At 43.2% G+C, this 17,899-nt stretch overlaps 1 protein-coding gene and 1 pseudogene across 3 annotated transcripts in view; one reads left to right on the forward strand and one right to left on the reverse strand.

Annotated features, from left to right (window-relative positions):
- Positions 1-2,861: 2,861 nt before the first annotated feature.
- LOC308623655 (frataxin, mitochondrial-like) lies at positions 2,862-3,511 on the reverse strand (annotated as a pseudogene). Its single transcript has one exon. The product of its transcript is annotated as a frataxin, mitochondrial-like (transcript).
- Positions 3,512-9,777: 6,266 nt separating this feature from the next.
- Positions 9,778-17,899, forward strand: part of DEK (DEK proto-oncogene) — a 29,982-nt gene continuing 21,860 nt past the window's right edge. The window contains exons 1-6 of one of the 2 annotated variants that reach the window (XM_081247182.1): positions 9,778-10,081; positions 10,438-10,591; positions 13,872-13,973; positions 14,213-14,322; positions 15,905-15,999; positions 16,886-17,006. In XM_081247182.1, the coding sequence (XP_081103308.1) occupies positions 10,447-10,591; positions 13,872-13,973; positions 14,213-14,322; positions 15,905-15,999; positions 16,886-17,006 (573 nt within the window). In that variant the 5' untranslated portion in view covers positions 9,778-10,081; positions 10,438-10,446. Of the gene's footprint in view, positions 10,082-10,220; positions 10,336-10,437; positions 10,592-13,871; positions 13,974-14,212; positions 14,323-15,904; positions 16,000-16,885; positions 17,007-17,899 lie in introns of those variants that run through there. The other variant, XM_081247183.1, reaches the window with a different exon arrangement.

The following is a 17,899-nucleotide window of genomic DNA, read 5'->3' on the forward strand; positions in this document are numbered from 1 at the left end:
AAGATCCTGCAAGCCACGCAGCGTGGCCAAAAATAAATAAATCAGTTAATTAATAAAAATAAAAAGAGGAGAGATTTGTTAGAGAATGGGTTTAGCTGTAATATGTTGAATTTCAGATATTAATGGGATATTAAGCTAGGAAATCTGATAGGCAATTCTAAGAGTATGATGCTCAAAGAGAAAGTAAGTTGTTAAATATATTGATTTGGACTTTATTCATCTAGAGGTCATTGACACCAGGGATGTGGATGAGATCACCCAAGAAAATCATGTCTAAGGAAAGAAGCAAGGGCCTATGGGGATCCCTGAAGAACACCAACATTTAAGAGGATAACAGATGCAAGATAGCCAGCAAAGGAGGAGACCCTAGAGAAAGCAATGTCATGCAAGTCAAGAGAAAAAGGTTTTGAAAGAAGGGGATGCTAAACAGTATCTAATGCTGCATAGAAATAAAGTTAAAGTATAGCAGGATTGGGGCTTCCCTGGTGGCGCAGTGGTTGAGAGTCTGCCTGCCGATGCAGGGGACACGGGTTTGTGCCCCGGTCCGGGAAGATCCCACATGCCTCGGAGCGGCTGGGCCCGTGAGCCATGGCCGCTGAGCTTGCGCGTCCGGAGCCTGTGCTCCGCAACGGGAGAGGCCACAACAGTGAGAGGCCCGCATACCGCAAAAAAAAAAAAAAAAAAAAAAAAAAAAAAAAAAGTATAGCAGGATTCAAAAGAAGACTATCAATTGCCTGTTTGGAGATCATTACTGGTCTTTATGAGAGCAGTTTTAGTGGAGTGCTAGGAAAAGAAAGTACTGTACATTGCATGAGATTAAGGTTTCTTAATCTGAGCACTATTGATGTTTTGAACCAAATAATTCTTTGTTGTGTAGGCTGTCTTGTGCATTAAAGGATGCTAAAGCAGCGTCACAAGCCTCTACCCACTAGATGCCAGTAGCACCTCTCCCTACTTGGAACGACCAAAAATGTCTCCAGACATTGCCAAATGTACTCTGGGGGCATAATGCCCCCTCTCCCACTTGAGACTCACTGCATTAGATTGAGATGTGGATGGGAGAGAGACAAAACAAATGTATTTTTCCAAAAAATATTATTAGGAGGCAGCATTATCTTTTTTTAAATTTTTATTCATTTATTTTTGGCTATTTTGGGTCTTCGTTGCTGCACACGGGCTTTCTCTAGTTGCGGCGAGCGGGGGCTGCTCTTCGTTGCGGTGCGCGGGCTTCTCATTGCCGTGGTTTCTCTTGTTGCGGAGCACGGGTTCTAGGCTCTCGGGCTTCAGTAGTTGTGGCTCGCGGGCTCAGTAGCTGTGGCTCACGGGCTCTACAGCGCAGGCTCAGTAGTTGTGGCGCAGGGGCTTAGTTGCTCCACGGCATGTGGGATCTTCCTGGACCAGGGCTCGAACTCGTGTCGCCTGCACTGGCAGGCGGATTCTTAACCACTGCACCAGCAGAGAAGCCCAGCACTATCTTTGAAAAACCTTTTTCTTTTGTTTTTTTTTTTTTTGGCTTATAAACAGAAATTTATTTCTCATAGCTCTGGAGGCTGGGAAGTCCAAGATCAAGGCCCCGGCAGTCTGGTAAAAGCCTGCTTCCTGGTTCATAGACAGCTGTCTTCTCGCTGTGTCTTCACGTGGTGAAAGGGATGAGGGAGCTCTCTGGGGTCTCTCTTATAAGGGCACTAATCTCATTTAGGAGGGCTGTGATTGGGGGTTAGGATCAACGCCTTAGCATTCAGCCTACAGCCCAGGCTTAGCACGGTAATGGCACAATAAAAGATGATTACTTGAACATGAATTCAACTGAAATTCAAGTAGAACAAAACCCAAAACCATATACTTACTCTATAGCTTAAAAAAAACTGTTCACTGTCATCTCTACTAGAGGGAATTAAAGCTGGCCTGTTAAGTTGCCTGAGGGGACCACTAAATGTCTAAATCGGGAATCGACTATATTCTATCCAGTTTAACCCTTTCTGTTAACACAGGGAAACAGAGGTCCAGGGAGTTCGAGAAACCGGCCCAGAGACAGACAACTAGTTTTGGGCTGGGCCAAGTGTAAGACCGGGGTTCCTTTCATTAACACCAACATCTTTTTATTTATGTGGCTTTACCAAGCACCTCTCAGCTCCATGACCTCATTTATTATACTATATCCATGAGCTTACAGAGATGGCTTTTGGGGGATTTTTTGCATCCTCAGACCAGTGTTGCAATAGCTTATTCTATACTGACCCTTAAATTAAAAAATATATATATGTACACACACATGTAAATGTGTGTGTACATATATATGCACATATGGAAGACACGGCACCACATCTCCCTATGTTAACCCCATGCGGGCCACACCCTGGCAGTCACAAAGCACAAACAGAAAATGGTCTTCGGTTTCAGAATTCCCGAGTTGCCACTGATGCTTCAATACTAAAGGGCTTAGAAGTGTTTACACTTTGGGGCAGGAATGTTTTAGGCTTCCCTTTAATGAGTCTCATTTTGAGATAGGATGGCAAGGTTGGCCACTCTTCAGGCAGTTTTTGTAGTAAGTCTTTCAGAGAATGAATGGTGAAGCCAATTCATTTCTCCTCCTGGAATTTGTCTTTCTTCTTTTTCTTTGACGTGAGGTTATATATTAAAGGTATGGGCATACAGACATTACAAAAGATAAGGGCTATCACGTGAGGGAGGAAATCAGACAATAAATCCAAAGAAACCTACGGAAATTAAAAATCTGAACTCGGGCAGGGCAGGAGGCGACACTGTCTTTTCACAGAGCTGTTACACGTAATGCAACTGTCCTCAAAAGCAGGAATGGAAGAGACTAGCCATTCAGCTGCAGAACGAAGCTGGGGTCTTAGCTTTAGAGCTTTCGATATCTTTAGCATTAGGCTGGGCAGCAAGTGCCTTTTCCAGAGTAGGCCAGAGAAGATAAGTCCAGTTTGGTTTTTAAGGCTTGAGTCAGCTCTGTGGCCAGCAGCTCGTGGAGGGACACACCGTCGTCCAGTCCAGTCGTAACGCTTGAGGACACTGGATGGTGAAGACAACCAGATTTGCTTGTTTGGGGTCTGCTTGTTGATGACATACGTTCCTAGATCTCCACCCAGTTTAATTGTTAAAACACCACTCCCAAAGGAGACATCATAGTCTTCAAATGTGTAAGGTTTGTCTGCAAGGTCTTCAGAAAACTCTGCTAAGGAGTCCAGCGTCTCCTCGGCCAGTCTTTCATAGGTGGTATCGTCCAGAGGGCCAGCGTCACCCAAAGTTCCTGTTGTCCTCAAATTCATCCAACAGACACACGGCTTTTTGACATTCAGGATCCGGCTGAGGCAGCAGAGACTCAGACTGGGCTGGCTGTGCCGGCCGCGGTGGGCTCGGTGCGCAGGCCCGGGCAGCCGTAGAGCCGGGGGTCCTTCGTTGGCCGCCGGGTCCCGGCGTGGGCCTAGGCAGAGCCCGGGGGCGCCGAGCGGGGCAAGAGACTGGCAGCCGCTCGGCGCCCAAGCGTCCACATCGAAAACCCTTTTTCTTTTCCTAACTTGCAAACATCTGTTTATTCTAAATTTAATTTTTTAAACCCAAGCTGCCTATGGGGAAGATACCCACCCAAACCTTCTCTAGTTCCTTTAAATGAAGAATAAGCTTAAAAAAGAAATATTTTATGTATAAAAGTCTATAGATTTAAAATAGGAATTCTTTCTTTCTTTCTTTCTTTCTTTCTTTCTTTCTTTCTTTCTTTCTTTCTATTTATTTATTTTTGGCCATTTGGCTTGTGGGATCTTAGTTCCCCAACCAGGGATTGAAACCAGGCTCTCAGCAAAGAGAGAACAGTCCTAACCACTGGACCACCAGGGAATCCCCCATAGGAACATTTTAGAGTTTCACGTCAATTTTCTAAGATAATACTCTGTTTTGACAATCTTGTGACAATGTTGAGGATTTCTAGCCAACTGGTAGTAGAAAACACTTTTCTGCCTCTGATGTTATGATTCTACCAACAGTGATGGCATTTAATATAATCTAAACAATGTTAGTCCATAAGTAGAAAAGCCCCTTTCAACAGAGATGACTTTATTTTACAGAAAACAAGGGAAGTAATACCAAAGCTCTGTCGTCTCTATTTTTTTGGCCTCATTCCATGAAACAGTTGATAAGGATATATTAATAAAATGTGTTACAAATGATATTTGCTAAATTTAGAGCAAAATTAGATTCTAGGGCGAAAATTTGGTAACCACGTATCCTTTGTTCTCCAACTTTTATTGTCTTACCACCATATCCCTCACCTTCTCCTACTGCTTACTTTGAATAGTCTTCTCTGGCCATTGTCCGAGCTAGAATATCCCATTTATCAACCAACTGGATATTGTTGCATTCACATATTTTCAAACCTAATCTCAAATTACTAACCTGTGTATAATACTTTGGCTAACTCTACCAGAATAGAGTATGATATCTTGTTTTCAGAAGAACCAAATGTGTCACTATATTTATATTTATGACCGGGTTTAAAAGAGAATCTGGTCATCAGCTTATTCGAGCTATATTAATTTACAGAGCTGATATTGCTGGAAGGTCTTTAAATGGCATCCAGACAACAGACTCCTGCCACTGTCTTAGAACCAAAAGGGGATGCATTTCAATTAAACACATATTTTAGAAGTATTTGTGTCAGGCACTGTGCCAAGGACTGGGAGAGAATAATAAGCATGGATGTGGTCCCTGCCCCTGAAGCTTGTCGTCTGGGAAAGATAGATATGTGTGTAAGAAAGATAAGATATCTGTGTGCAGTGGATGTAAAAACTTCTTAAGGCAGAAATGAAACAAAGTTAAGAATCAGGGTTTTAACATTTCCAAAATTAAACCAACAAATATTTTTAAGCACGGTCCCCTGTTGATCCCAACTGTACCTTATTTGGTTGCAATTATCATCCCCTCTGTGCAGAGACAGCAAAGCTCACCGACTGTTCCATATGTGCCCCCATGTTGCCTAGATTCTTTGCAGTGAGGTGGGGTAGCATGACCCATCTGGCCACTAGCCAATGAGCAGAACCCTAGAAGAGCAGGTATGAGTTCTTGTCTTGCTCTATTCCCCTAACACTGTGAACACTCAGGACTCATAGCGTGATGGTGGATCACAAGACCAAAAGCAGCCTAGGGCCATGAGTACATCACAGGAAAGGAAGCCCTGCAGAGTTGCCTGAACTGACCAAGAGTTTTATAGAGTGAGAAATAAACTTCTGTTAAACAAAATTGTTTAACTGCCGTTAAATGAACTTTTGCCAAAAGAACCTGTCTTATCCTAATGTACCGTGGCAACGCAATAGACAAAAAATGCTCTGAATCTTCATAATAAGAGTTTATTTTGGTTTGCATGCATTTGGCAAATCCCTACTGACCTCTTACTATGCGTCAGGCCCTGCTTTAGGTGCCAAGAATACTGTGATGAACAAGACAAAGTCCCTGCAGCCACAAGGAGCTTACATTTTAGTGGGGAAGACAGACAAGCAACTAAAAATTTCAGGTAGTGATAAATGCAACAAAAGAAACAAAGACCTTACCTCTTTTTTTGTTGTTGTTGTAAATTTATTTATTTATTTTTATTTTTTATTTTTGGCTGCGTTGGGTCTTTGCTGCTGTGCACAGGCTTTCTCTAGTTGTGGCAGGCGGGGGCTGCTCTTCGTTGTGGTGCACGGGCTTCTCATTGCGGTGGCTTCTCTTGCTGCAGAGCATGGGCTCTATGCACACAGGCTTCCGTAGTTGTGGTACGAGGGCTCAGTAGTTGTGGCTCACGGACTCTAGAGCGCAGGCTCAGTAGTTGTGGCACACAGGCTTAGTTGCTCCACGGCATGTGGGATCTTCCCGGACCAGGGCTCAAACCCATATCCCCTGCCTTGGCAGGTGGATTCTTAACCACTTGCCACCAGGGAAGTCCAAGACCTTACTTCTTAATCTTGCCCTATTTTCACCATGTCTCATCCCTCTGACATTGTTACTTTCCTCCCTACTCAACTCCTATTCTATGCTCCATCATTATGTTCATTGTCCCACCCTCATCTTCAACTCACCCTTCTCTCCTCTCTTCATACTTGTCTGAAAAAAGGCCAACCTGGTTAAATCCAATTATTTGCCACCTTTATACCTAATCCTAGTAGCTGAATATGGCTGCAGAAAAACAATAATCCTGGCTGTTCTCACTTTGACTTCATGGCCACTAACCTCAATTTGTCCTCCTTGCTGCTGCCTGGCAACCCTACTACATTCTCTTGTCCACTCGTCTCCCATTCTCCTATATGACTAGCACACATTCCTCTCTCCTGAAACCTCCAACTGTCCTCTCCCACACTGACAGTCAATGATTTTGCTCCTGATTTCACTGAGAAGTTCAAAGGAATAAGAACTGAAGTTCCCACAAATCTGCCAACCCCACCCACTGTCTAAAGCTGTATCCTCTGTCTTCCCTTCTGCTACTACGTAGAAATTGTCCTAAGGACAGCTCCTCCACTTGTGTACTAGGTTCCATTGCCTCTCATCTCCCATGTAGACATGAAGATGTATCACCTAGATCCCCCTTCAAGGAAGGACCTGTTGCTCAGCTGCAGAGCCCGCAGTCAGCAGACAGCCTCCATGGTCAGCTTCTTCAGTGGCTGCCCCATCTGTGGTCAACTTCATCCCAGGTCATGCCCTTCCTGGGGCAGCTTGCATGCAGTGACTGGGCAAGGCGGGGGTATAAAAGCTCAGCCACGCAGGACACTCTGAAGAGCTGTACTCACTCCAGAACTCCCCATGGAGTTGGCTGAGGCTTGGCCAGTTCTGCTTTACAGTTTGACCTCTTCCTCTGCCCACTCTTGCTTTCTCCCCCTTCCTTTCACAGGTACTGATTCCTAATCAAACCCCAGATTCTGTTTCAGCATCTGCTTACAGAGCCCAACTTGACATACCAACTTTAGGTCAGCTCCAGCTATTGTCCCCTCCTTCTCTTTCATCGCCAATTTCTCCCTCCCTACTGATTCATTCCCATCATCACATAAACATACAGTAATATCTCCCTTCTTAAGAACCAAACTCCCGGGACTTCCCTAGTGGCACAGTGGTTAAGAATCCGCCTGCCAATGCAGGGGACACGGGTTTGAGCCCTGGTCCAGAAAGATCCCACATGCCGTGGAGCAACTAAACCCATGCGCCACAACTACTGAGCCTGTGCTCTAGAGCCCACAAGCCACAACTACTGAGCCCACAAGCCACAACTACTGAGCCCACGTGCCACAACTACTGAAGTCCGCGTGCCTAGAACCCATGCTCTGCAACAAGAGAGGCCACAGCAATGAGAAGCCCGCGCACCGCAACAAAGAGTAGCCCCTGCTCACCGCAACTAGAGAAAGCCCGTGGGCAGCCACAAAGACCCAATGCAGCCAAAAATAAAAAATAAAAATAAATAATAAATAAATTTATAACAACAACAACAAAAGAAGTAAGGTCTTTGTTTCTTTTGTTGCATTTATCACTACCTGAAAGTTTTAGTTGCTTATTGTCTGTCTTCCCCACTAAAATGTAAACTCCTTGTGGCTGCAGGGACTTTGTCTTGTTCATCACGGTATTCTTGGCACCTAAAGCAGGGCCTGACGCATAGTTAGTGGTCAATAGGGATTTGCCAAATGCATGCAAACCAAAATAAACTCTTATTATGAAGATTCAGAGCCTTTTTTGTCTATTGTGATATGACGGTATATTAGGATGAGACAGGTTCTTTTGGCAAAAGTTTATTTAACCACAGCTAAACAATTTTAACAGAAGTTTATTTCTCACTCACTGCAACTAGAGAAAGCCTGCATGCAGCAGCAAAGACCCAATGCAGCCAAAAATAAAATAAATCAATAATTTATTTATTTTAAAAAGAGATGCATTTCTAAGGAATAATTTCCAATGAGCCCAATCTCTTGCATCTTCCCATTCATAGAAAAGCACTAAAATCATTAACTTGAGATGTCTTTTTTTTGTGATTAGCAGTAATCTTTTGATGTTTGACTACATGTTTTTGTTTGGGTTTTTCTGTTGTTGTTTTGTGGGTTTCGTTCAGCAAAAACTCCTGTATATCCTGGCTCTTCCCTTACTTATTCAGAGCAGTTCCTCAGAGCTATCTGAGAGGCTGTCTCCCAGGCTATAGTCCTCAGTAAGTTCCCTGAATAAAAACGTAACTCGCGGCTTCCCTGGTGGCGCACTGGTTGAGAATCTGCCTGCCAATGCAAGGGACACAGGTTTGAACCCTGGTCTGGGAAGATCCCACATGCCGTGGAGCAACTAAGCTCGTGCACCATAACTACTGAGCCTGCGCTCCAGAGCCCGCGAGCCACAACTACTGAGTCTGCGTGCCACAACTACTGAAGCCCGCGCGCCTAGAGCCCGTGCTCTGCAACGAGAGAAGCCACTGCAGTGAGAAGCCGGTGCATCACAACGAAGAGTAGCCCCTGCTCACCGCAACTAGAGAAAAGCTCGGGCACAGCAATGAAGACCCAACGCAGCCAAAAATAAATTTATTAAAAAAAAAAAAAAAAGTAACTCGCAACTTTTAGGTTGTGCATTTTTCTTTGGTGGACAACATAAGTATTTTGAACTTTATTCCAAGTATGATGGGGAATCATTGGAGAGTCTTAAGCAAGCGAGTACCCAATCTGATAATTAAAACAAAAATACAAACAAATCACCTTGGCTGCTACGTGATTAGTAGGAGGTGGGGCTAGTAATGTGGAAGCCACCTGACCAGTGAGGGACTATGTCAAAATCCAAGCAAGAGAGTGGACAGGATCTGCGTGACATCAGTAGAGTGAAAAACGGTTTAAAATTTGAGAGTATAAGTGAAAGGATTTGCTTATGTTTTCAGTAGGGGCACAAAAGGGAAAAAGAAGATTCAAAGAAAATGTTTAACTTTTGCCTTACAAACCGGAGTCCATTCAGGCAAATTTAACTGATCATATTTCTGTTAAGTTCGTCCAGTAAAAGGATACTTTGGGCAGACAGTGGTTGAGGACTTCGGGGGGGGGGAAATGAAGGGAATCAAATACAGTAACGGGGGAGCATTTGGGCGGGGGGAAGCACTGTGTTGTTGTTGTTTTCTTAAACAAAGCCAAAAGATGAGTTTATTGCAAGTGTTTCGACCTGCAAGCCCGGAAACTCAAGGGTATGGGAGCAATGTGTTCACTTTTACGTTGTTTTAAAGGATTCTGCGGAGCTGGCCTAGAACTCTGGGAGAAGAGTCTGGACTGGGTGATACCGTATTTCCTCTATTATAACAAACACACATGACTCCCCCCTACATTTACAGGTCTGGAAATCTTTTTCTCTCCTGTGACTGTGAATTTCCAACGTGGTAGGGGCTTTTCCCTTGCGGTGCACCTTACAAGCGACGGGGTCCTCCGAAATACAGATTAGGGAGTCATCATCAGCGTGATCTCTGGGACCCAAATGAGATCGCTCACTTAGTTACTCCCCTCAACCTCTGGGAAATACTGTAGCAGCGACTTCACGGGATGTAAACTTCTTCACCACCCTCCGCCCGCCCCCTCCCGGACCCGCGGCCGCTCCTCTTTTCCGGGAACGAGCCACGGAGACAATACACATGCAGGCCCTCTAGCGTTCTTCCGCTCGGCGCCGCCTCGCCGGTCCCGCGCCCGCTCCCGCACGCCGCCCAGGAAGCGGCCTGTCCGCTTTCCCGGCAGAACGCCGACCAGACGCCGGACGCCGCCGGGGCCGCCCGGGAGCGCGCGGCCCCTCCGCCCGTGGCCAGGGAGACCCTCGCGCCCCCGCCCGGGCCCAGCCCGCCGGGGCTTCCCACAGAGGCGCCGGCCCGCCCCGCCTCCCCCACTCCGCGCGCGCCAACTCCCAGCTCACGGCCCTGATTGGCCGCCGCATTCCCGCTTTCCTTCCCGAACCGCCATTTTGAAAATCTTGTTGATTCTGGGCAGCCGAGAGAGCGGCGCAAGCGTCACGCCAGCGAGCAGCCCGCGCGCGTTCTCCTCGGTTCCTGTCGCCGCCGCCCGGAGCGTCTTCGTGCCCTCGCGCGGCAGGCCCGCGGCGGCCGGGACCCGTGGTGAGGGCCGCGTTGGCGAAGGAGAGGCCGAGAGGGCGCGCGGGCCCTCCCGCACCGCCGCGGCCATTTGGACGGCGGCCTGGGGCGGGGGAGGGGACGCGGGCGGCCGGCGGCGCGGGCCGGGCGGTGGGAGGGGCGGCTAGGCGCCCGCGCTTTCCCGCCTCAGGACGGTCGGACTGCCTGCGGGGCAAGAGGGAAGCCGCCCCCGGGGAGTGAGAGCAGCAGACCCGGCTACGCTGGGAGGCAACTTTGCGGTCAGGTTCCCCGCGGCTCCCGGGGGCGGCCGGCTGGGGCCGCCGCGTCCTTCCAGCCGGGGGCGAGGGGACCGAGACGTGTGGCTTCCTCCCCGCCCGCAGGTCCACAGCATGTCCTCCTCCGGCCCTGCTGCAGAGGGAGAGGGAGCCCCCTCCCAGCCCGCGTCCGAGAAAGAGCCCGAAATGCCCGGTCCGAGAGAAGAAAGTGAAGAGGAGGACGAGGACGACGAGGAGGAGGAGGAAGAGGAAGAGAAAGGTGGGGAGGAAGTCTCGTTCTTAGTGATCGATTTTACCGAAAACGGTTTTCTGGCTGTTTTTGCGCTTAGAGACGCTAAATCGGAGTGATTTTCAGTAAGAATGTTTGCGGAATGAGGGTTTTTTGTGTGTTGAGCAGTAGCAGAGAAAATAACTTCGGGAATTCCAATTTTTAAAAAATTACTCGTTCCGTTGTTACTACTTTGGAGTGCAGTTTACTTCTCGCCAGCAACAGAGAAGTTCATAACCTTTTATCATTTGACAGGAAGTTTGTGAGTTTCAGATCTGCCTTTTTAAAACTGCTAGCCTTGGGGGTTACTAAGGTAATGTCTTGTTTTTGCTAATTTAAGTACACGTCCTTTGCCTTTTGAAGTTATTGTAGGGTCCTAACTGAAATCATATATTAGGACTTGAAAAAGTTATTAATACGAGTCTTGGAAATATTTTAACAGTTTTAATTTATTTGCCGAACTTCAGCAGACGTTCTTTTCAAAGGCTTAGGAGAGTTACTTTCACGGGGAAACCCCGGTGAAAGCTGTCGCTCCCTTAGAAAGTAGTTAAATACGAAAGCAGTGAACTGTGAAAGAAAGTTAAATGAGAGCTCAGAGCTGTCTCAGTTTTGGTGTTGAGAGAGAGCGGTAGTAGCCTCTTTGGACGCACGAAACCGAGGAGCCTTAGAGAATTGAGTGGTATGCTGCGTCAGTTTATCCAGGATGCATGGGGCAGTGCCCCTTAGTTGTGCCAACTTCCTAAAATGTTTCTAACCGCTTAAAGCTCCGTGTCACAGATCTTAGCCTTCTCTCGTGGTGTTAGCCCAATCTAGGTTTGTTTAATATTTGACTACCGCTCAACCAAACTTGGGAAGAGGTTTGAGGTTTTCGTCCCAAACCCAGGTTTCACTGTCAATTTTTTTTTTTTTTAAGTCTAAACCAGTCCACCGTCAGCACTTTTTATAAATACAATCTGGGTTGAGATTACACGGTGTGCCTTTTGTTTGTCTAAAGTGGTATGTGCTCTGAGGGGAAGCATGTCCACGTTTAAGTACAAAAACGCTTAGGAAAAACAGGAATTATTTTTAAATTATTCATAATATAACAACTGCAAATTGGCCGCAGTATCTCACTACTAGTCCAAGACTTTCTCAGCGCTTTTTCCTCCAATTTTTGGTTTTGGATGCCACCGAGATGATGAATTTCTTCACATCAGGAAGAAATTATAGAAGTCATGTAAAAATTCTATAAGTGACCGGTACAGTAATGCTCGGGAGATTGATGGCAGTTTAAATTGTGATTTTTTTTTAACATGAAAATTTAAAAAAAAATTAGCCCCAGGCAGTTCTATAGTTGTCCTAATTTATTATTGTTCTCCTTTTACTCATTTGAGGTGTTTGTGGAGCAGTCGAAATTGTGGATGTTTTTATCCTACTTGGCCCTGAAAATTTAACTCTACTACTGAGGCATCATAGAAACAAGGCACTGAAATTTGTGCCAAGTAAGGGGGTGGATTGACTTAGCTTGGCGGTGGTTTGGGGAGTGAGGGGAAGGGCGGTAGAAGATGCCTTGTAAAAGATGACTCCTAGGTTTCTGTCTTTGGCAGCTGGTGGATAATACTGCCATTTTCTGAAAGATTAGAATTCATGAAGGTGAGTGAGTTTGGAGATGATTATGACTTCTGTTTTGGATGCATTGAGATTGGTGCCTGTAGGACATGAAGTGAAGCTGTTCAGTTGACAGCCTGAAGCTCAAGAGAAGGCTCTGGACTGGAGGTAGACCAGGAAAGTCATTAGCTTATAGATGGTAATCAGCAGCAAGCAAAGGGCTTATATCACTCAGGGAAAGGAAGCCGAGTGGTCACCAGCGTTGCTTTAGAGTGCTTTCTCTCCATGCTGCACACCATTGCCAGCATACACCTGCTGGAATCCCTTTCTTTTTACTAATTCTTTGTGGGCAGATCCTTACGTCTCCAAATCTTACCTGTCCTTCAAAGCCAGATCCAATGTTTTGGTCCTTTTTCCATAATCGAAAAAGAATTACTCTTTCATCAACTCAGAGAACTTTAAATTATATCTTTCTTAAAGTGTATTATCATCTTCTACTTTGGAGTATATTTGTGTCTCACGGACCCCAGTAGACATGATCTCTTTCAAGAAGTATTCAGTTTCTTAATCATCTATTGATGCCTCCTTAGTATCTAGTGCAACTTGGCACAAAACAGGCATGCAGGTGAATGAATGGAAGGACTTCCAGCAATCTATAGTGTCCTCTTATTTATCTGACTTTATCTCAGTCAGAAAGTAAATGGGTTTTAGAAAATCCAGCCTAGGGACTACCCTGGTGGCTCAGTGGTTAAGAATCTGCCTGCCAATGCAGGGGACACGGGTTCGAGCCCTGGTCCAGGAAGATCCCACATGCCTCAGAGCAGCTAATCCCGTGTGCCACAACTACTGAGCCTGCGAGCCACAACTACTGAAGCCTGTGGGCCTAGAGCCCGTGCTCCACAACAAGAGAAGCCACCGCAATGAGAAGCCTGCGCACCGCAACTAGAGAGAGCCTGTGTGCAGCAATGAAGACCCAACGCAGCCAAAAATAAAAAAAAGAAAATCCAGCATAATGTTTAAATTGTAAAATATATATATTACCTAGCTCAGGAAAAAAAAAGCAGTCCGGACTAAACATTGCAAAACTTTTTTACAGGGTTTTATGACCATTATTATGAACATCATTTATTGAACTACAAAGTAATACCCTCCCAATTGATTGACTTAAATGTAAACTTGTAGAATTTTACCCTAGCCATAGTAACTCCAGGCTTCTCTGCCTTACTGTTGTTTTTCTTCTGTCAGCTTACTAAATTATTGCTTTGCCCTGAATATCTCTTGAAGTTCTTAAAATCTCGATCTAAACTTGCTGTTTTCTGATGTACGGTAAATGGAATCCCAATTAATAGAATCATGTCTAGTCAAATCGTAGGTTTAATGAGCACCTTGGCGATTTTTCACAAATAAAGTGACTGGACTTCCATAGCAATAATTGTAGCTGGATAGAAGTTTGTTTGCTTTCTGATTTTGTTTTTTAAACTGGTTCCCCTGTGGGATTGCCAGGTAAGTAAAGTGTTACTTTTAGAAAACTTCAGCGATGCTATTAACTTATCACATATTTTCATCTCTTTTGTATCATTTGCTTCTCAAAATCATGCTCAGGAGAAGAGTTTATGTTTATGTAATAAAGTTAATACCTTCTTTAAGCTTTTTGTTATTTAAGAAGTATTAAATTAATTTCTAGAAAAGAGTCTCATCGTGGAAGGCAAGAGGGAAAAGAAAAAAGTAGAGAGGTTGACAATGCAAGTCTCTTCCTTGCAAAGAGAGCCATTTACAATTGCACAAGGTAAGTTTATGTTCCTTTCATTTTATAGTGAAAATGCCTAAATGTACAAAATGATGGATAGCAGTGCTTATTAGTTTTTAGTGTTTACTAAGTAGCAATATGTAACTGGTGTAATTCTATTTGATTTGCCCTATTAGAGCAGAAGTTATATGTAAATTATGCTGTAAAAATAATTCTCATTAAATTAAATGTTCTAACACATAATGGGTATTTAACTTTAACATGGTATTTTTTCCTAGGAAAGGGGCAGAAACTTTGTGAAATTGAAAGGATACATTTTTTTCTGAGTAAGAAGAAAACGGATGAACTTAGAAATCTACATAAACTGCTTTACAACAGACCAGGCACAGTAAGACCTTTTTTATATCTTTTACCTAGTAGTATACTTATGTGTTAAAATACTTCACAATGGAAGCATAATTTTAGTTCTGGAAAGGACTTAAGCAATCAACTAGATCAATCTCCATACCCTACAAGTGAGCCAGCTGACACACAGTTGAATGACTTATCACAGGACATGTAGCTGGATATTAGCCATTAGTATTTTAACATCCAGGGCTCTTTATACTGTAGTTGTTTTTTTTTTTTTTTTTTTTTTTTTTTTTGCGGTATGTGGGCCTCTCACTGTTGTGGCCTCTCCCGTTGCGGAGCACAGGCTCCGGACGCGCAGACTCAGCGGCCATGGCTCACGGGCCCAGCCGCTCCACGGCATGTGGGATCTTCCCAGACCGGGGCACGAACCCGTGTCCCCTGCATCGGCAGGCGGACTCTCAACCACTGCGCCACCAGGGAAGCCCCTGTAGTTGTTTTTAAGGCAAACTAAAAGTTCACATTGTGAAATCAAAATTATGATGATTTTAGTGATTTTTAACTGTATTAGAAGAAATTTATTTTTTGGATTTTTAAAAAATTATATTTATTTATTTATTTGGCTGTGCTGGGTCTTAGTTGTGGCACGCGGGATCTAGTTCCCTGACCAGGGATCAAACCCAGGCCCCCTGTATTGGGAGCACGAAGTCTTAACCACTGGACCACGAGGGAAGTCCCTTTTTGGATGTTTCTAACCATTCAGAAATAAATGATACAGCATATTGTATCTCATTTTGAGGAAATATCTGTTAAATTAGGTGGTAATTTTTTTGCCAGTGTTAGAATAAATCAGTGTTTCATTTACTGAATTACTGTACTGTACACACAACTTCAGTATTCCATGTAAGTGAGGAGACTTTGCTTTGAGCTGTGAGTGCACAAAGTAAAGTTTGACGGTGTTTGACTGTCTGAAGCATGGTAAAATTTATTTTCATGTGTGTTACCTCATTCGACCCTGACAACAATCTAATCTACACAAGTCCCATCACTGCTAAATGGTATTAACTTTTGGAAGTGCTTTGTTCTTTTTAAAGAATCAATCCCTGACTTTCTGTTGGAAAATAAGAAATATTACTAGCAACTTGTATTTATTTAAGGAAAGGATGTCGTTTTTTTTTTAAATGTTATTTATTTATTTTGGCCGCACCGCACAGCTTCTGGGATCTTAGCTCCCTGACCGGGGACTGAACCCGGGCCCTTGGCAGTGAGAGCATGGAGCCCTAACCACTGGACCGCCAGGGAGTAGGCTGTCTTTTTAGTAACTTTCCACATTCCCTGGTGCTGTCAGGTAACATTTAGTTGTGGTTTTATAATTACTAGTAAAAAATCCCAGACGAAATACATTTCAATTCAAATTGTTATTTTCAAAGAATTGAGTTTGAACACTTTATAATGTTAATATTTTAGTAGCAAATACAGTTTTTCAATGTGAAGAAAAAATGTTGAATACACCAATATTATAATGTGGAGACGGGTGTGAAAATAAAGGTGTTGGCTTTGAAATTTTTTTGTGTACATTACTGGGTAATAAGTAGCATTAATAATAGGAGAAATATTTTCAGGTGTCCTCATTAAAGAAGAATGTGGGTCAGTTCAGTGGATTTCCATTTGAAAAAGGAAGTATCCAATATAAAAAGAAGGAAGAAATGTTGAAAAAGTAAGTTATTTTTATAAATATCATAGTTAATGTGCTTCAGACTTAATTTTAAACATTTAAATATAACTGCCCTTATGTTTTCAGTAGACTGCTGATTCTTTGCTTTAAATTCCAAGAGCATGTCATTATAAAGTATTAACTATTTCCGATAAATAGCGACTGTCAAGATTATTGAAAACTCAAAAGACATTTCTGTTTCTTAGAAGAATGATACAGGTAAATCATTCACACAGTCCAAAATTCAGGAGGTCCAAAGGAAATGTAGTGAAAACTCTTCCATTCCTGTTCCCTGCCAGCCACTCTGTTCTCCCACTTATAGGTACCGTTTAAACTATTTTGAAGTTAATCAATTTGATAGAAATAATTTCCATTCTAATGCAAACAAGATGATACATTCTTTAAAAAAAATTTTTTAATGTGATGATATATTCTTATAAGAGTTTTTGTTTGTTAAGTCACCTGTAGTTTAAAAACTCTGAGTATTAAAGGTCATTACCTATACCTTCTTCAAGACATTGTCAGCAGGAATACTCAGGGGAAACTGTGTTGTTTGATCAGTCACCAGCCAGAAGAATTAACAAGTTTGTGAATTTTATAGTATTGAAAATTTTATGTTATATTTCAGTGAACTAAGTGAACTTATTTTCATATCACCTTTAAGATTTAATTGGTAAATGATGTTTTCCATTTATTAATAATTACATCTGGTTGTATTTTGTGCAGTAGTCAAGATTATCAGGAGTACTTCTAAGATTCAGAGAAACATTGGCTGTTTTCTTAATGTTTGTGGCTGAGCCAGTTTGGTTAGCTATTATCTTTATATTGTGGAGAATGTTTATAAACTTTCCTACATAATCACATTGGTTTCTTCCATTTTCTGTTTCAGATTTAGGAATGCCATGTTAAAGAGCATCTGCGAGGTTCTTGATTTGGAGCGGTCAGGTGTAAATAGTGAACTGGTGAAAAGGATCTTGAATTTCTTAATGCATCCAAAGCCTTCTGGCAAAGTGAGGATCACTTTTTACTATTTCAGTAACAAATCAGTTATTTGTAGTGTCTCCATTCTCTTTTTAATTAACATTGCTGTCAACATTCAGTAATACCTTTTACATTCAAAGAATATGCCTTCCGTTGACACATCTGCAACAATTTCATGATAGAAATAACAGAGAAGGCATACGGATGTGTTTTCCCTTATCAGATGTAAAGGATGTAAGATTAAGAAAAATAATTGTTAACTAAATGTCAAATGGGACAGAAATACAAAGGAAATATCCAGAGTTATGTATATAGAAGGCACTTGAACAGAAACAGGTTGAGCTGAGGGTGAGGTGTTGGGCTGGTGAGGGAGGGTGTGTGACCTATAATCAGATCAGGAAAGGCAGGATGGTGTATTAAAGCTGGATATTTACTAGATACTAGAATAAGGTTATGAGAAAGTGACAGAAAAAAGCTGGCTCTTTGAAGTTTCTTGGACTATATTTCCAGAATCATCAAGAGAGCCCAGGAGCTGGACAGGGAAGTAAAAGTCTTAGAGTTTTCACTACTCTTCTAAAATCTGGATTAGGTTTGCCCTGATTGTTTAACAGTAACAAAGGACATCACTGAGTTAAAATGTTTATTGAAGTGTTAATTATATGACCTTGCATTTTCAGTTTGTTTTCAATCTTTTAGCAGATATATTCATATTTTCTCATTTTGATAGGAAAGAAATTGGGAAGAGATCTAGAGGGCCTAGGAGTTCAGGGGAACACCATCAGTGAGGGGAGAAGGGCATTAAGATTAGAAATGAGAAAATAGCTCTGGGACTTTTATTTTTGTCTGCTCTTGGTCCTGTTGACCATTAGCTGGATAGTGATACTTAAGGATATTTTTGTCATACAGCTGCAAACTGAAGGCG

Source organism: Mesoplodon bidens, assembly GCF_964165515.1.
Source record: "Mesoplodon bidens genome assembly, chromosome: 10".
Lineage (NCBI taxonomy): Eukaryota > Metazoa > Chordata > Mammalia > Artiodactyla > Ziphiidae > Mesoplodon > Mesoplodon bidens.